Source organism: Quercus lobata, chromosome 7 (assembly GCF_001633185.2).
Source record: "Quercus lobata isolate SW786 chromosome 7, ValleyOak3.0 Primary Assembly, whole genome shotgun sequence".
Taxonomy (NCBI): domain Eukaryota; kingdom Viridiplantae; phylum Streptophyta; class Magnoliopsida; order Fagales; family Fagaceae; genus Quercus; species Quercus lobata.
Genome location: NC_044910.1, coordinates 19,731,792 through 19,750,249, shown reverse-complemented (window position 1 = coordinate 19,750,249; position 18,458 = coordinate 19,731,792). Strand labels below are relative to the sequence as shown.

Here is an 18,458-nt window from a genome sequence, read left to right as displayed (position 1 = left end):
ATCCTTTGCTTTTCCAAAGTATGATTCTGACTCTCCTTTTTAGTCTCTTTAGTCTTTTCCACAACCATATCATGAACATCGAAATCTAATTGGAGATCTTGTCATTCACAAGAAAACTGGACAATACTACAATCCACTGGGTAATTTTAAAAGATTGTTTTTTTTTTTTTAATAAAAAATTGTTTTTATTGAAGTGTGTATATATATCCCAGTGGTCTCCTTTATTCCCCTCTTCTCCGCAACCAGTCAACTGATAATAAATGTGAGCACTAAGTCTGATTTCAAGACATTTTCTAAAGTGAAAAATGCTAAAGCAAAAAGACTTTCAACAAAAGTGATTATAAATGTGATTAATACTAGTTCAACATTTTAATTCTTAAAAAAAATTTATAACATCCCTAGCATTACTCAGGAAACAAATATTTAACATACTATCTGTGTTCCATATATAATACTGTTGATGAAAGAAAGGTACTTTGGTTGTATCTTTAATCTTTGAACTCTATAAGAAGAAAATTGGAATATTGCCAAACTGTTCTCGATAATTAAAATATGAAAGTACCGTTTTTTTTCTCTCTCAATAAAGTTTACTGCTAAAGAATCAGATGATTACATAACAAACATTGAGAAAGAAGACGTTGCATATGAACCATTTAAGCACAATAACCACACTACTTATTATTTTAACTCAATCTCACGGCTGTTTGTTATTTTAACTAACATTGAGAAGCAACCGAATTGTTTGCAGAAAATGAAAAGCACAATAGCCACACCAAGCAAGTGCCAGGTTGTGACCAAAGAACTTGTATATATGCTTTAACGAAAGACGATTAATAATTCTGCTCATGCTCTGAGGCTTAGTATTCATTAGGTTTATCAATTTATTAATTTTCTATTCCCATTGAATGTTTCTGCCGAAGCAGAGCTCAGAGACATTCACAGTGGCCTTGCCATCAGGACTGACTGGATCATAGGGAGAATCCTCTCCAAATTCAGCAGGCAATGACTTCCAGTGTAGACTTGGTTCCCATTCTGCTTCCGTTAGGAACTTCGTTATTTCCTTTACTACAATCTTGCTCCCCTCAGACGATAAATGAATTCCATCCCTGAAGAAGGATCATAGAGTAGTCCAATGAAGAATTAAGGCAAGTAAATTTGAAAATAGCATTTACTAATATTAGAGTGATACTAGGAATACTACAAATTTTACTATATAAATTTTACAAACTGATGTGTTATCAATAAAAAAGAAAATTGATCAAACATTTATTATGTTGTTGGAGTGCGACCAATCAACTTCATTGTCATGTTAGTTTGGAAGTCTTTTATAATTAAATTGTAGTAGCTTTAGCACTCTTCCATCAGAGTTCAATGTTTGTGTATCATCCACTTCAAGTGGGAACAAAAGGGTTTGATTCCCTCTTGTTTTTTGTTTCTTCTGTTTTTAGTGACTACCCAGCAAAATTATAATAATAATAATGACAACGAAAGAGCACCACATCTGAAAGCAAACTCACGTAAAGCATTCTGTCAACCAATCATCCCTTTTCTGAATAGCAGTCCATAGATCAATGGCCTTAATGTCCAAGTCCCTACACAGCTCTAAACAAGCTTCTGAATATATTCTGCACGACTCATTTGTCCGATTCGGCTTTCCCAATTTATCACTGGTTTCAATAAAAATATATGCTATTAGAACTGAATAATTAACTCCTACACCGAAAGAAAGAAACAATTACAATTAAAGTTATCATTATGAGCACCTTAATGCTTCGCGAATTTGTTCCTCGTTGACAGGAGGAGCACTAAGAAAGATAAGGCGAGTCTTCTCTGAAAGGGTCTAACAACCAAAAGAATTTATTTCAAAGTATTCAAATGGCAATAAAGTTTGCACCAGTGTTGAAGAATCAATTCAATAGAATCAATACCTTTAGATGCATGGCTATCTTCCTCATATTTTCAATATACTCAGGAAGTGGTACATGAGGGCCTAGGCCAGATGGATGAGGATGCACTGAATCATTACCACCAAAATAGACAATCACCAATGAAGGTTGTATTGGAGCATCCTAACATTATAACACAAAAAAATTAACTTATTAGAATACCAAAAGAAAGGAAAAGTGCATATGCCTAAAGAAAAATTCTGTCAGCCTCATGACTGCAACAACTGAACCTAGATAAACAAATGACCCCTGGAGTTTGACAGGTCCAACAGTATAAGATATTTTTCACTAAGAAATCAATCTTTGAATGTTTTCAGTAAATCCAAATTCACTTCATGATAACTTCAGCCCCATAACGAGTCAGGTTTTATGGCATATGATATGAGTATGAACTATGGAATATTAACCATGAAATTGATCTATTTCAAATGGAGAAAATATTTTTTTTCTTGTTTTTACTCCTACTTATGGAATGTGGATTTACTAGCAATAAACAGCTACTATATATATATATATATATATCATTTTAGATACTGAAAGGTATGGAAGAAACTATAACCTTCAAGTGTGACGTGTGTGATTAAACATACAATACCTTTGGAAAGATTTGATCCAAAACCTGCAGAGCACGCCTGGAATTCCAGCCGGAGTATCCTCGCAAAAATATATCTGCCTTTTTAGAGTTAAAAAATCTAAAATCAGTTTATTTCTACTCTTGTAGGGGAATGAAAATTTAGAATTAAAAGAGAACATAATGAGCCACAGTTTTGATGCCACTGCTTTGGCCTGTCTGTTGTGTCTTGCACACACCTTAACAAGGTGTTAATGCAGAGTTCACCAGAATCACAAGCAGGGCTCAAAAAACTCTCAGTATTGTGTTATTAGTTTCGCAAATTTCCAGTTCTTCAGTATATCTTCCCTTCCTTCTTGCCAGTCTCAGTTGCTTTTCAATTAAATATTCAAAAGACAACAGGCTTGTAGCTCAACTGACAGCTCCTAATGTTTCCATCATGGAAGTCCAGGGTTCAAAACCTATTTGCAAAATGCTTCTGAATAATGATCCTACCCATGATTCATCTCAGTACAAAACCTACAAAATTTGCTTCTATATGTATGTCTCCCTTTACAGTAAACAAGAATATGAAAATAAATGTAACAAAAATTTGAAAAAGGTTTTTGACATTAAAAAGATTATAAAGTTCATAAAACCTTATTCATAAAGATACAGTATGGAATTTCACTGGATTGGCCAGTACAATCCGGTGCAACCCAGAATATGACTGAATAAGTAGGTTGATTTTTAGCATGAAAAATTCCAAACATTTTGATCCATATGGAACGGATTTCAAAACTCTAGTCCTTGACACTTCATAGGCATGCCCATTCCAAACATTTTGATCCATATGAAACGGATTTCAAAACTCTAGTCCTTGACACTTCATAGGCATGCCCATCCTATCATTATGTCATAATCTATGTAGACCTTAACACACACACACACACAGAGATATATATATATATATATATATATATATAGGCTCTTACCGACAAAGTTTACTCCAAATCAGTTTAGAAAAATCTCCTCCAACTCACTATATGACAGTTCATAAGACCATTTACATATGTTAATTAAATAAGAAAAACTACTAAAAGTACACATGGATGGGCTTTTCATCTGCCACAATAATAGGTTGGAAGAATTTCCCTTTCTCTAAACCTCTCTCCCTTCAAATGAATGCTCAATGATCCTATCAACGAATTAAGCAAACTCAAGATAAAAGCACAGTTAACAGATTATGTCTTGTGGAACCCGCCGCCACTATAAAATGCCACCGATTACAAGATAAAAATCTGAAATGACACATCGTAATAGGATACATATGTTTCTCACACCCTTAAGAGCACAAAGGAAAAAAAGAAGTACCTTACGAGCATATAAGGTAGCAAGAGTAGCACCCCATCCTTCGTTGCTAAAACTTAACTCAACTATGGAAGAACCAAACAATACAAGTTGAGGTCTCACTGGTCCAACCATTTTCTCTCTGAAGAAATACGTGTTCCAACTTCCAAGTGGAATTTATAGACCTCGTCTCGTCATGGGCTGATGGGCAAACGGTCATTTTTCTATTTTGTGGGGGGTATAGTGTGAAATAAACACAGCATTAGTCATTGTCACATGACTCATATTGACCATTAAGGAAAAAAAAAATTAATGTGGTATTTGGCATTTTGCCCACGTATAATTTTAAGACTATCTAGCTTCAATGCTTCATGCGTCACTTTGTGCGTCCATGGCTTAAGAAGATATATCATGAGAACTCACAAATGTTGTAAGAGGAATATCCTATAAAAAAATTTCTTATGATCCACTGGTCTAGAGCCACATATCTTGAAGGGTGGAGGAAGATCCTTCTGTAGTTTGGTTAAAGTATTGTGATTTTGGTTTTCAAATAATGTAAAAAATGTGATTTAAAAAGTGTACTAAAAACATGTCTTTTGAATACTCATAATGCAGAAGTATGAGCTTATTAGCATGTTTTTATAACATTCTTTTAAAATTGAAAAGATATAATTGAGTGTTTGCAATGAGAATGTGTTTTTTGTTTTTGTTTTTTTAGTTGTAAGTTTTCTGACAAAAACAGTGAATTAACTATTATTTTTATTTCTCATCCAAAACAAAACCATTATTTTTATTCAATGAGAGAGAAAAGTCCCTCGTAAGGACAAGACAACAACGCTCATCTTGTCTCCTTTTCTGCTCTGCCAAACTTGAAGAATCCAAACCAAACTGGAAGAATCCAAACTCCTATGCATTAGTTCTCTCCATGTCACAGGTGGCTAAATAAAAAACCAACTAAACATGTCTTGACGTATCAACATGACATGTGCAGAAGCTCTTGTCAAAATAATGGTCCCTTGATTGTATTCATAGTTGGTGTCGTCGCCAACAACCTTTGAAGCTTCCTGGAATATTCTTGCAAACCCATTTGGAATTTAACCCAAAACAAATCAAAACCCACACCACAGCTGAGAGCCCCAAATTCCCCAAATTCCAAACCCAAACAAAGTTATATTTTCGCAACCTCAAACGAAAAAACTATACCCACATCAAATTTTCGCAACCCACAACACAACAGCTACAAAAAAAAAAAAATTGTACCCAATAACCACATATCAACCAAAAATACAACCAAATAAAAAGGGAAAATTTTCAGCCACCGAAGAAAAAAAAATAATGTCAGATTTTGAGATAAATAGGCGAGTGCCACAAATCTATGGAGGCAACAAATCTAGGAAAACAACTTTTCCCATAACTTGCTCAAATAGCAAATCGTGAGTGGTGAAGTAAAAGTAATAGGTTCACAACTTTACTACTCACAACTTGCCATATGAGTAAGTTGTAAGAAAAGTTGTGGTATTAATATTACTCTTTTGAAAGAGGGAGTAAGGTTGTTTGTGCTTAATAATGTCAAGTTAGATGCTAGGTCCCACAATCTTCAAGCTAATTACAATCATGTCATTCAAAAAGGTTACTTAAAACTAAAAACTCATCCTCAAGTACACTCAAAATGTAATGTTTAAACTCTATAAATTGAAAACTGAAATTTGAACACACCATATGTGTTACCAAACATGGTTTTTTTTTTCTTTTTGGGGGGTGGGCTCCACCATTTTCCAGCACTTAAATACTAAAAACTGAAATTTAAATGTTGCCACTAAAAGGGCTCTTAACTTCCTTACAGTATTTAGGTTGTGTTTGTTTTGGGTGAAAAACATATTCAGAAAATATTTTACACCCAACAGGATGTTTGGGTGGATTGGAAAATGCGGTCAAACTAAAATCAATTTCAATTTGATCAGGAAATAAAGACCCCTTTAGGCTAAAATCTTTTACACTTTTATTTTATCTTCAACTGAATTAAACTTCTATTTTCAGCCTCTATTCGAACACAGAGAGAGAGAGAGAGAGAGTCTAGCCAAGACACCATTCGACGTATTTTTCGGCGTATATACATATTTTCCAGTGCATTTTCCAATACACAACCAAACAACTGAAAATTTTTGCCTTTCCAAAAAATATTTTCACTTGAAACAATTTTTACACTTCGAAAAACATTTTACATCGAGCCAGGCATAGCCTTAGTCTAAATTGTAACAAAGGGAAACGTTTCACGAGATTGTTCGATGTACTAGATCGTCAAGATGACGACACATGGCCAAAAGTAGAGATGTGTCATCATCTTGACAAGTTCAATGCATTTGAGGCAACGGACATAAGCCAAGTTTTGTAATAAGTGACACTTATTTGATTTTGTGTTGTTTATGTGGATTTTTTTTTTATGATCACTAAAATTTTAAATATCACATATCTTTTATCTTACTAAAAATAAGAAAGAATTAATATAAGGGGATAATTTTCCATATCCAATCTTGTGATTTCTCTTAAGAAATATATTATAGTTACAATGAAGGAGGCAATATTTAAATTTCAGACTTTTTTAATAGAAAACACCAAAAAGAAAAAGTTAATTGAATTATGAGGCTATTAACAAGAAATTGTCAATTACTCAATTTTTGTTTGAGAATGCGCGGATGTGCTTGTGTGGATGGCGGGTTTATTGTGATCCCCAAATTGTGGCATGGGCATTTCACATGTGGCATACATGGGCCTTGATTTGTTAGCAACAAATTGAATCCTAACATCTCAAAAGTTAAAAGTAACAAATTGAACGATGATGTTTCGAAAGGCAACAAAATAAACGCTAACCATATAAATTTTAGACACTACAATTCTACTTAAATGGGTGAGATTCAATACTTTTTGAAATTTTCAAGTTTAATTAATTCGTTACTTTTGAGATTATATAAAGGATATAATTTGTTTTTGAAGCATCATGATATAATTTTTTTTTTTTTTTTTTTTAACATCAGGATTTAATTTGTTAGTTGTTACTTATGATCTTCAAACTGTAGTGTTTAACTTGTTACTCTAATTTTTTTTTTTTTTTTTTTTGAGAAGGTACTTGTTACTCTAAATAAAAGTTCACTTTCATGCCAAAAAACAAAATGGCAGACTTTTGGATCACCGACACGTTAACCAAGTTAGGGTGAGTTTGGTTCAGCTTTTTGTAAAAGTGCATAATGAAAAAATGGAGTTTTCAAAAAGTACATAATTGAAAAAGTGCATTTTTAAAAAGTTGAGTGTTTGGTAAAAACTGTTAAAAAGTGCTTTTTGAAAAAGCTGAGTGTTTGGTAAAAACTGTTAAAAAGTACTTTTTGAAAAAACTGAGTGTTTGGCTAGCACTTATAAAAGTGATATTTTGAGGGATAAATTACCAAAAAGGACAATGTATATATAAAAGTATCTCCAGCAGGTTAGACAAATTTTTGTGCTGTTTAGACAATCAACAGTGACATTTATCTTTTGCCTATCCACTTTTTTAATTTTTATTTTGTAATCAAATTTATTCTTTTTTAATATTTATTTTTCTTTTTCTATTCATTTTCAACAATTATATTTTTCAACAAAAAGTGTTACATCTACAATATTTTTTGCAATACTTTCACAAGAATCATAACAAAGTCTTATATGAAAAGTTGTTACTAGTTCTAATTTGAATCCATTACTGAAATTATATTTTTACTCATCAATATTAGCTAATTACTTAAAATTTATTATGAAAATATTGTGCAAATATTGTGGTAATATTTTGAAATTGTGATATCTAATACTTTTCCTTTTTTTTTCCTCCATACGTTACCTTTTCCTTTTTTTTTTTTTTTCCTTGTATTTTATCCACCACACACGTGTACACTATTTTGTCCACATCCTCTCCTTTTTCCCACACCTCCACCTTCCAGAAGGCTCTCTCATTCTTTCATTCTTTCCTTTTTCCTTTTCCGTTTGTTTCCAGAAGGCTCTCTCAATTTCTTCGCTTTTTTTTTTTTTTTTTTTTTTCCACTTGATTTCCAAAAGATCTCCACTTCCGCTTCTTGACTTATATGAAGCAAATTGCTCGCGGACCTGAACTGAAAATTGAGAAGCCTCACGACCTGAACTGAACACTGTGGGTTCGGTCTTTCTTCGTCTTCATCTTCTTCTTCCTCTTCTTCTTCTTTCTTTCTGTCTTTCTATGTGTTTATGGTTGTTTGGCCGTGGGTTTGTGCTGTTTGATTTCTGTATTTTTGGATTGTGGTTTGTGTTTTGGGTAATGATTTTAATCTTCGTCTTCATCTTCTTCTTCCTCTTCTTCTTCTTTCTTTCTGTCTTTCTATGTGTATTTTTGGTATGTGTTTTTGGATTGTGGCTGTGGGTTTGTGCTATTTGATGGGTATTTCCGTAATTTTAATTTTACAACGGTAACCCACTGAAAACGCACATTGCGCGTTTTCACCAAACGCATATTTTGGTTTGGCTTTTTTCAAAAAGCGCTTTTTGGGTTCAAAATGTGGAAACAAACGGGCACTTAGTGATCTTTTGCTTCTAGAAAAAACAAAAGTTAGTGATTTTTTTTACCCGTATGCATAAAGAAGTTATTTTTTTTTTAGAACAAGTGCTGAGAGTCTAATACGACTGGGCATGGTGTAGAGTTGTGTGTGTAGACTCTATGATTGATGTTTGTTTTGTTTCTAACATTTCACATGTGTCAGTTTCAATGCTGACACCACTGCTAAATACACGGGTCAGTCATGTGTGTAGAATCTATGATTGATGTTTGTTTAGTTTCTAACCTTTCACGTGTATCAATTTCAATGCTGTCACCATTGCTAAATACATGGGTCCGCTGTCACCATTACTAAATACACGGGACCCGTGTATTTAGCAGTAGTGTCAGCATTAAAACTGATACATGTGAAGGGCTAGAAACAAAACAAACATCAATCATACAATCATATATGGAAAAATAGTATATTACTCTAATTCCAAAAGTTAAATCTCCTGAATTTATTACTGAATTTAGGCCAATTAATTTATGTAATGTTGTCTACAAACTTGTCTCAAAAGTCCTTGCCAACAGATTAAAGGCAGTCCTTCTAGCAGTGATTTCGAAAAACCAGAGTGCTTTTCAATCAGGGAGACTTATTACGGATAACATCCTCATGGCATTCGAAACCCTCCATTACATGAAAAACCACCAACATGGAAAATCGGGCTTTATGGTGCTCAAGTTGGATATGAGCAAGGCTTACGACCGCATGGAATGGGTTTTTCTTGAGGGATTGATGAAGAAAATGGGCTTTGATGTAAGGTGGATTGCCCTTATCATGGAATGCATCACTACAGTCAGCTATTCCATCCTAGTCAATGGCGATCCCTCGGACATTATTCATCCTTCTCGTGGTCTTAGGCAAGGAGACCTACTGTCTCCTTACCTTTTTCTTATATGCTCAGAAGGGCTTCACGGTTTATTAAATAAAGAAGCAGAGGAGGGTCATATCCGAGGGGTTTCCATTTGTAAGAAGGGCTCGAGATTAACACACCTATTTTTTGAGGACGATAGCCTGGTTTTCTGCAGAGCCACTATCGCTGAGTGCCAGAACGTCCAAAACTTACTGAATGTCTATGAGAAAGCCTCGGGGCAGCAGCTCAACCGAAACAAAACTGGCCTTTTTTTCAGCAAGTCCACCCCTCCAAATATTCTCAACCAAATCAAGGAACTCTTGGGAGTTCAAGAGGTCAAAAACCATGAGAAATATCTCGGCCTCCCATCCTTAGTTGGAAAACACAAAAAAGCAAGCTTGATGTTCATTAAAGAGAAGATCTTAGCTAAGCTCCAAGGCTGGAAGGAGCAGTTGCTATCCCAAGCGGGGCGAGAAATTCTCCTCAAGGCTGTCATCCAGGCAATTCCAACCTTTGCGATGAGTTGCTTCAAAATCCCAATTACCCTTTGTGAGGAGATTAAGTCCTTGATTAGAAAATTTTGGTGGGGGCAGCGGGGGAATCAAAGGAAAATTCACTGGACTAAATGGAGTGCACTTTGTAAGCCAAAAGACCTTGGAGGTATGGGATTCAAAGAACTTCAAAAATTCAATGAAGCTATGCTTACTAAGCAGGTCTGGCGGCTGCTGGCCAACAATGACTCTCTTTTTCACCGGTTTTTCAAAGCGAAGTTCTTCCTAAATGGTTCCATTCTTGATGCCAAAGAAGGTAACGGTTCATTTGCTTGGAAAAGTATCTTGAAGGGCAGGGATGTGATTAAAAAAGGCCTTCAATGGAGAGTGGGCAACGGTGACTCTATTCATATTTTCCATGATGTCTGGCTTCCAACCCCTCGGCCCCAAAGGTAATCTCCTCTTATAGCCCTCTTGATTATGATGCCAAAGTTTCTGTTTTGATTGACCATGATAAATGTTGCTGGCTTGAAAATGTGATTGATAACTCCTTCTTGCCTCATGAAGCCACTTTGATCAAAGCCATCCCTCTAAGCCTAGATAGCTGTAAGGATGTGCTATTTTGGCCTAGGAATTCTAATGGGCTTTACTCCGTCAAATCCGGTTATAAATTGCTCTTGAAGTGTGAAATGAATGACGGGCCTTCTTCCTCTGATTTGTCGCTGACTAAAGTTTGGAGGGGTATTTGGAACCTTAGAAATCCAAATAGAGTGAAATCTCTCCTGTGGAAAGCTGGTTCGGAGGCCTTACCCACCAGAGTGAACCTCAGGAAGAGGAAAATTTTGACTGACGACTCCTGCCCACATTGCTATCTCGATAAGGAAACATCTTTCCATGCTCTTTAGTCCTGCTCTTGTCTGTATCCGGTATGGAAGGTTCATTTTAGTTGGTTAACCAAACTAGCTGTGAAATGCACTTTTCTGCTGGATGTCATTCAAATCAGCCAGGATCATAACAACCTATCGGAATTATTTGCCATGACAGTAGCGCTAATTTGGGCGCGCAGGAACCAGATCCGTGTTGGTGAAAAGGCTCTTCCAATTGAGAAAATCAACTCAACTGCCCTTGAAAACCTCCAGGAATTCTAGCTTGCTTCCTCCACTCCCCACCGTGCTCCTCCCACAATCAAATCAGCTAAATGGTCTCCTCCTCCTCCGGGTTGGATGAAGGTTAACTTTGACGGTGCCACTTTCTCATCCAAAGGCCTTGTTAGTTTGGGAGCCATTATCCGGAACGACCAAGGTCTAGTTATGGTTGCCTATACACATCCTATTCCTCTACCTACTTCTGTAGAGACAGTGGAAGTGTTGGCAGCGCGTAGTGCAATCTGCCTAGCAAGGGATCTGAACTTTAACAAGGTAATCTTTGAAGGCGACTCGGAGGTCATCATCAAAGCCATTAATAAGGGAGAACTTGTGTCTTCAAGCTTTGGTCACATCCTTAAAGACATTAATCTTCTATCCAAAACCTTTCACAAGGTGTCGTTCTGCCACACTCGCAGACAAGGGAATAGAGTTGCTCATGGTTTGGCTCGAATGGCTTGTAATTTTTCTACTTATCAAGTCTGGATGTAGGATGTTCCTCCGAACTTATCTGCTGTATATTGTTCTGATTTCCCTGAATGTATTGCTCCCCCCTATTCTTGGGGTGGTTTCTAAAAAAAAAAAGAACATATGTGTAAAATCCATATATATAAATATATATATATATATATATATTCTAATCATGCATGTGCTTAGATGCTCTTCTATTTTTTGAATATAGATTAATAATTTACATTTATTATAATTTAAGATTTCTACTTTATCTAATTACCAAAAAAAATGTGGGGTGAGTTTTGTAGATTGGAGGAGTTTTAAAATTAACAAAAGAGTGATCCTATTTTATAGGGAGTTAGAGAGTAAAAGTTAGAATTTAAATTAATGTAAAAGTAGAAACTTATTAGAAGGGCATTTCAACGTAGAAGTAAGAACTTATTATTTTTGTCAATTTACTATTTTAATCTCATTTTTAAGTTTTAGATAGGGGTATTTTTGAAAAAAAAAATAATAATAACTAACTTTCTTTTGCCAATTTATTATTTTATCTCCATTTTTAAGTTGTTGATTAGTTAACTTAGAATATTTTTAACAGGAAAAAAAGCAATAACTAACTTTCTGAATTCTCTTAATATATACAGATATATGATCTGTAGATTTTTCATGTGCAAATATTGTTTATGAAAGATTCTTTGTTACCATCAAAAGCAGATGGGAATGTGTAGCTTTTGCTTTTAGATTTTAGCTTTTAAGAGCATTTATAGTAGAAAATGTCATCCTATCTTATTTTACCATTTCAAAAAATTACTTTATCAATTATACCATACCATCTGTAACGGCACGATTTGTAACGAACCGTAACAGTGTTGGGCTTGCTCGTAAAAAGACCCAAACAATATCATTTGTAGAGCGTGGGTTTGAAAGGCTAGGCCTCAGTCATCAGACGGTGGGTTTCTCGTAGTGTTCCTACATGATTAAGTCGTTTTCGCCCTAGGAGTCTTTCTCCTGGAGGCGGGCTGGGAGGCTCTGGTTTTTGGCCATTTTTCCCAGCCCATGCTAGGAATTGCTTACTTTTCCTTTTATACTAGCCTGTGTTTTTTTATCCTTCGTCCACGTGTAGGATTGACATTCCAAGACTGATACTTGTCCCATTAGCCCATACCCAGAGTGGTTAGGGGTGGTTGTAAAAGCTAGAGAGTATGGCTCTGTCAGGTGCAGAGTATTGAATGGCAGTAAGGGCAGCTTTCCCTGGTCGTTATACTTTCCAGCATACCTTTTTCTATTGGCACAGATATTTTAGATTTTTTTCCAAGTTGTTTCTATACCATTTTTGCCATTTCTTCTTGTGAGATCTCAGACATGCCGAGGACTGAATCGTCCTCGGCTGTGTCCCAAGGCTATTTCGTACTTGTATTGCCGAGCCTGGGCCATCACCTTCCTCGGCTTGGGCTTTTGGATCCCAACGAATAAATGGGCCTGGCCCATGAATTATTGGGCCCCACAATAGCCCCTAAAAACCCTGCTGTCCAACCTCTTGGTTGGAGAGGAGGGTTTTGGTAATACCAAGCCTTTATTATAGCTCGTTTAACTCAGCCCTTTATTAATGTTGGCGTCTCTTCATCTGCCCAGGAAATGTACCGGTCTATGAGACATTCCTCTGAATTTATTCATAACGCGTTCATGCTGTTTGGTTATCCAAAACGTGTCTTTAATAGTTTACCTTTACGAGACCATTCAAATTTAACGGTTATTGATGGTGTGGGGAAGTGGAGCGGGCATATTCTCGTTTACAGATTTTCTTGGAAATCTGAACATATTAAATACCTTCCGTTTCGCCCCTCATATAAAAAGAAAAAGTAAGAGGTTATTTTCTCCTATACATGAACCCTTTTAATCCCCCTGAAATCTGAGACCCTTAGACTCCTCCAGAGTCTACTTTTACCCGCTGGTTATACTTTAATTTGTAATTCGTTCAAAATAGGAGCAAGTAATGAAGGAGCCATTCCCTTCTCAGAAATTCCATGTTCTTATGAAGCTAAAGATGGTTCGGTCGGGGCAGGGATGGCAGAGACTCAAACTACTTCTCACCCTCCTTTCAGCCAAAATCCGAAGCAGGGGCTAGTCGCGTCAGGCTTTTGGCGCAACTGAGCTGGGGTCACCCATTAACAGTACCAGCCGCTCTCTTACGAGCATAGCTAATATGGCACCAGCGTGTTAGGAGTCAGGACTGATGCAGGGACAAAGCGTCCCTGCTTCTTCCTCTCTTTCTCCACTGGTGCCTCCTTTTACCTCTCCTTTTACCTCTCTTTCTTCTTCTTTCCACCGCCAGATTCATCTTGGCGCTTTTCCTTCTTCCTCTTCTTGTCCTCCTTCTTTCTCTTCATCTCCTCCATCTTTTTCTGAAGAAGGTCCTTCTCTCAATATGGGCACTACTGGGACAGAGTTTGGAAGGATTTCGGAGACGAGTTTTAAGAAGACATTTGACCGTTTATTTGTTATATTGTTGTTATTTTCCTTTTATTATTTTTGTAATCCACTTTCTGTATAGGCTTGTTTAAGCCCTTCTTTGTACGTTGCAATACCTCTTTATATTAATAAAAGTGGTTATTGCTTTATTTCACACATTCTATCTCTTTATTTCTGAAATGGTTACGCCGTGAATAGACATACTATCTTGTGAATTCTTTTTCATTTTTACACTTTGACCGATGTCTAAGACCGAAATCCTAGTTAATAAAAAGATCTTACTCTGTGTTTATAGACATTATCCGACTTAATACTACTGAATCGAATTAGTGATACTTAGGGTTGAAACCCCTATTAAGAAGAAAAAGAAAGGAACGTTATGGTGAGCTTATTGAGGCAGCCTGGCACAATACCGCCGACCTTAGAGCACAATACTTAGGGCCGAAATCCCTTATCAAAGAAAAAGGCGCTATTATGAACTTACGAGTGCTGTTCGGCACAATAATACAGACTTGAACTAATGACACTTAGGGTCAAAATTCTTGCTAAGGAAAAGATATTATCACGACTTTAATAGAATGGTTTGGCATAATAATGCCGACCTGCGAAAACAACACTTACCCCAAAATAGCCGAGATGACAACTGAATGCTCGATGCGGTGTAGGAAGTAATCATCCGAAGACATACAACCCACAAAATGAACAGCCCCTCCAGTTTGCTGAGTAGTAGGGCGTTTCACCATTTTCTTAACAACTTTAATAGTTTTAACCTTTTATGGTATTTGAGCCGAGGATTGAGAAACTTAGAATTTTTATTAAGTAGCCGACTTCACGAAACTCAGTTTTTCTTCCAAAACTCAGTTTTTCTCATCTAAGTAGTTGGTTTCCCCATAGGTTTGAGTCCGAGGACCATACAATACCTTGGTTCTGTCCAAAACTCAGTTTTCTCATCTAAGTAGTTGGTTTCCCCATAGGTTTGAGTCCGAGGACCATACAATATCCAAAACTCAGTTTTCTCATCTAAGTACCTGAGTCGAGACCAACATACTGTCCAAAACTCAGTTTTCTCATCTAAGTAGTTGGTTTCCCCCATAGGTTTGAGTCCAAGGACCATACAATACTGATTCTGTCCAAAACTCATTTTTTCATCTCATCTAAGTATTGGTTTCCCCATAGGTTTGAGTCCGAGGACCATACAATACCTTGGTTCTGTCCAAAACTCAGTTTTCTCATCTAAATAGTTGGTTTCCCCATAGGTTTGAGTCCGAGGACCATACAATACCTTGATTCTGTCCAAAACTCAGTTTTTGGCGTGAGACCTTGGCTTTAGAGGAATTAGCCCCTCGGCCAAGCCCCTAGAATCATCCATGCTATTGACGCTACCAAGCGTAGCCCCTAGTCAAGAATCATAGCCCTTAGTGGAACTTTACACTAGAACTCTATAACCAGCTGTTAGAAATGACAAGGAAACTCTCTCGACCTACCGCCTATGCCAACACACAAGCCTTTCCCATAGACGGCGCCAATTGTAAGGGCACGATTCGTAACGAACCGTAACAGTGTTGGGCTCGCTCGTAAAAAGGCCCAAACAATATCATTTGTAGAGCGTGGGTTTGAAAGGCTAGGCCTCAGTCACCAGACTGTGGGTTTCTCGTAGTGTTCCTACATGATTAAGTCGTTTTCGCCCAAGGAGTCTTTCTCTTGGAGGCGGGTTTGGAGGCTCTGGTTTTTGGCCATTTTTCCTAGCCCATGCTAGGAATTGCTTACTTTTCCTTTTATACTAGCCTGTATTTTTTTATCCTTCGTTCACGTGTAGGATCGACATTCCAAGACTGATACTTGTCCCATCAGCCCATACCCAGAGTGGTTGGGGGTGGTTGTAAAAGTTGGAGAGTATGGCTCTGTTAGGTGCAGAGTATTGAATGGCAGTAAGGGCAGCTTTCCCTGATCGTTATACTTTCCAGCATACCTTTTTCTATTGGCATAGATATTTTAGATTTTTTTCCAAGTTGTTTCTATACCATTTTTGCCCTTTCTTCTTGTGAGATCTCGGACATGCCGAGGACTGAATCGTCCTCGGCTGTGTCCCAAGGCTATTTCGTACTTGTATTGCCGAGCCTGGGCCACCACCTTCCTCGGCTTGGGCTTTTGGATCCCAACGAATAAATGGGCCTGACCCATGAATTATTGGGCCCCACACCATCTTACAATTTACTCAACATCCCATTTCTTATTTACATCATCTATTCATTAAAATATTAATTTCACAACCTCTTTCTCTCTCTTCCTCTCCTCTCTTTGTCTTTTCCCTTAGTCTCTCTTCCTCTTCATTTTTCTAGGTCTAAAAGATCACCACCACTGTAAAATATATTTTAAAAATCCAGCCACCATCAAAAAAAAAAAAAAAAACTAACAACCACTATCACTCACATTCCAAAAAACCCACCACGCCACTAGCTACCAACCACCACCACGCCACTGCCATGCCAACCACCAAAACCCATTAAAAAAACCACCAAACCCACCAATAACAACAACCACCATAAGAAATAGCCACCACAAAAACCACCAAGAGAAGAAAAAAAAAAAAAAAACACACAAAGAAGCCACCAAAAATCACAACCAACAACCACAAAAAATAGCCACTACAAGAACCACCAAAAGAAAAAAAAAAAAAACACACACACACACACACACAAAGAAACCACCAACAACAACCACAAGAAACAACCACCATCGTTGATCTCGTCGACAACAACCATAACGCCGAACCCAAAAACCCACCATTGTTGATCTCGCCGATTTAGAAACCCACCATGCCGATCTCCAACTCAATCGCGCCACCACGCTGATCTCCACCGATAGAATTGGAGAACAAATCTGGGTTCTATGTGGCAAAGACAGTGGCTATTCTCTCCAATTCTTGTGGGTATTAGCAATTGTTAAGAATAGCACCACTTTAGCAATGGTAATACGGTATGGTGGATTTGTGGATTGGAATTTTGATATGGGTTTGAGACTAGGTTGATGATCACGGTGGAGCTCCGTTGATTGTAGAGTGAATCTGGAGTTTGGACTATGGCAGTGGTATGAGAGAGAAACGAAGAGATGATAGAGAAAAGGAAGAAAGAGAGGAAAGTGAGTGAGAGACAGAGAAAGATAAAGAGAGATGAGAGATCGTGTGAATGAGAGAGAAAAGCCTGATATTTAGGAATAAAATATTAATATAATCTTTTGACATTGTGCTATAGCACCATCCTACATTTACGAGGGTACTGTAGCACAATGTAAAAAAAAATTACAATTTTACAAGTTTAGCAAGCCAGTTGTTGAGTACTTTTGAGACTTGATGCTAAATATTGTGAACATATGGCATTTACAATTCTCATGGTGAATGCTCTAACTTTTTTGGCTTATGTCAAGTTTTTTAAAACATCAATTTTTTTTTCCTTTCTCACAATCAGTCAAAATCCAAATAAGCTCATGTAGTTCTACTTATAATGATTACTGTTTCATCAAAAGGCTAACTAGGCCTATCAAGAAATGTGGTTTCGGACCCACCCCATTAAAACTCTTTTAATGACAACGTTGGGCCTAGAGATATGCGATGGACTATAATAAAGCCCACTACCATGCAGGATGTTTTATATTCACAACATAAGCAAAGTCCTTCCTTCGTTAGTTTTGGAATGGTGATCAATTTGAAGTAGCACTGTAGCGCATATCATTTAAAATTAATTATTGTTCATTATTTGATGGTCAATTCAAGTCACAAACAGGTTTAAATGTTAATTTACCTTATTATTAAATTTATTTGGAGATTTTGTCAATAGGAGACAAATAGATTAACTTACTCTATTTTTTTTCCTCTTTTTCCTTATAACAAGTGGAGAAAAAGAAATTCGAACCTAAGTACACTCATTCATGAGAAAATTGGATAATACTATAATTCACTAGCTAATATTAAAAGATTGTTTTTATTGAAGTATACATATATATCAATTTTTTTTAATCCCAGGATGATATCGTTTATCCTCTCTTTCACTACAACCAATATGCGAGCACTAGAGTCCAATTTCAAGACATTTTATAAAGTGAAAAATTCTTAAAGCAAAAAGACTTTACAACGTAACAATAGAAGTGATAATAAATCACGATAATAAATGAGATTAGTACTATTTCAACATTTTTATGAATTATAATATTTGTGTAATAAAATTTATAACATCTCTAGCATTACTTAGGAAATAAATATTTAACATTCCGTCCATGTTCCATTTACAAAACCGTTGATGAAAGCAAGGTACTTTGGTTATATCTTTAATCTTTGAACTCTATAAGAAGAAGTTTCTCAAAAAAAAAAAAAAAAAAAAAAAAAAACTCTACAAGAAGAAAATTGGAATATCGCCAGACTGTTCTCATTAATTAAAATATCAAAGTAACATTATTTTTTTTTTACTCAATAAAGTTTAATGCTAAAGAATCAGATGATTACATAACAAACATTGAGAAAGAAGACACTGCATATGAGCCATTTAAGCACAATAACCACACTAATTGTTATTTTTAACTCAATCACAGGGCTGTCACAACCGAATTGTTTGAAAAAAAAATG

The 18,458-nt window shown here is 36.3% G+C and overlaps 2 protein-coding genes across 2 annotated transcripts; one reads left to right on the top strand and one right to left on the bottom strand.

The window, feature by feature from the left end:
* Positions 1-645: 645 nt before the first annotated feature.
* LOC115951247 (GDSL esterase/lipase CPRD49-like) lies at positions 646-4,025 on the bottom strand. Its single transcript, XM_031068433.1, has 6 exons — positions 3,871-4,025; positions 2,542-2,619; positions 1,929-2,069; positions 1,764-1,840; positions 1,518-1,667; positions 646-1,106 (listed from the first exon to the last, which is right to left on the bottom strand). The coding sequence occupies exons 1-6, from the start codon at positions 3,979-3,981 to the stop codon at positions 893-895; spliced, it is 771 nt and encodes a 256-aa protein (XP_030924293.1). The 5' UTR covers positions 3,982-4,025; the 3' UTR covers positions 646-892.
* Positions 4,026-9,047: 5,022 nt separating this feature from the next.
* LOC115951722 lies at positions 9,048-10,235 on the top strand. Its single transcript, XM_031068875.1, has one exon. It carries the CDS (start codon positions 9,048-9,050, stop codon positions 10,233-10,235), a length of 1,188 nt encoding a protein of 395 aa, XP_030924735.1.
* Positions 10,236-18,458: the final 8,223 nt, after the last annotated feature.

Coding starts and splice junctions, on each gene's coding strand:
- LOC115951722 (XM_031068875.1), top strand. CDS start 9,048: ATGGCATTCGAAACCCTCCATTACATGAAAAACCACCAACATGGAAAA.
- LOC115951247 (XM_031068433.1), bottom strand. CDS start 3,981: ATGGTTGGACCAGTGAGACCTCAACTTGTATTGTTTGGTTCTTCCATA. Junction 2,070..2,541: donor TGGATCAAATCTTTCCAAAG/GTATTGTATGTT, acceptor TTATAATGTTAG/GATGCTCCAATACAACCTTC. Junction 1,107..1,517: donor TGGTTGACAGAATGCTTTAC/GTGAGTTTGCTT, acceptor ATCCTTCTTCAG/GGATGGAATTCATTTATCGT.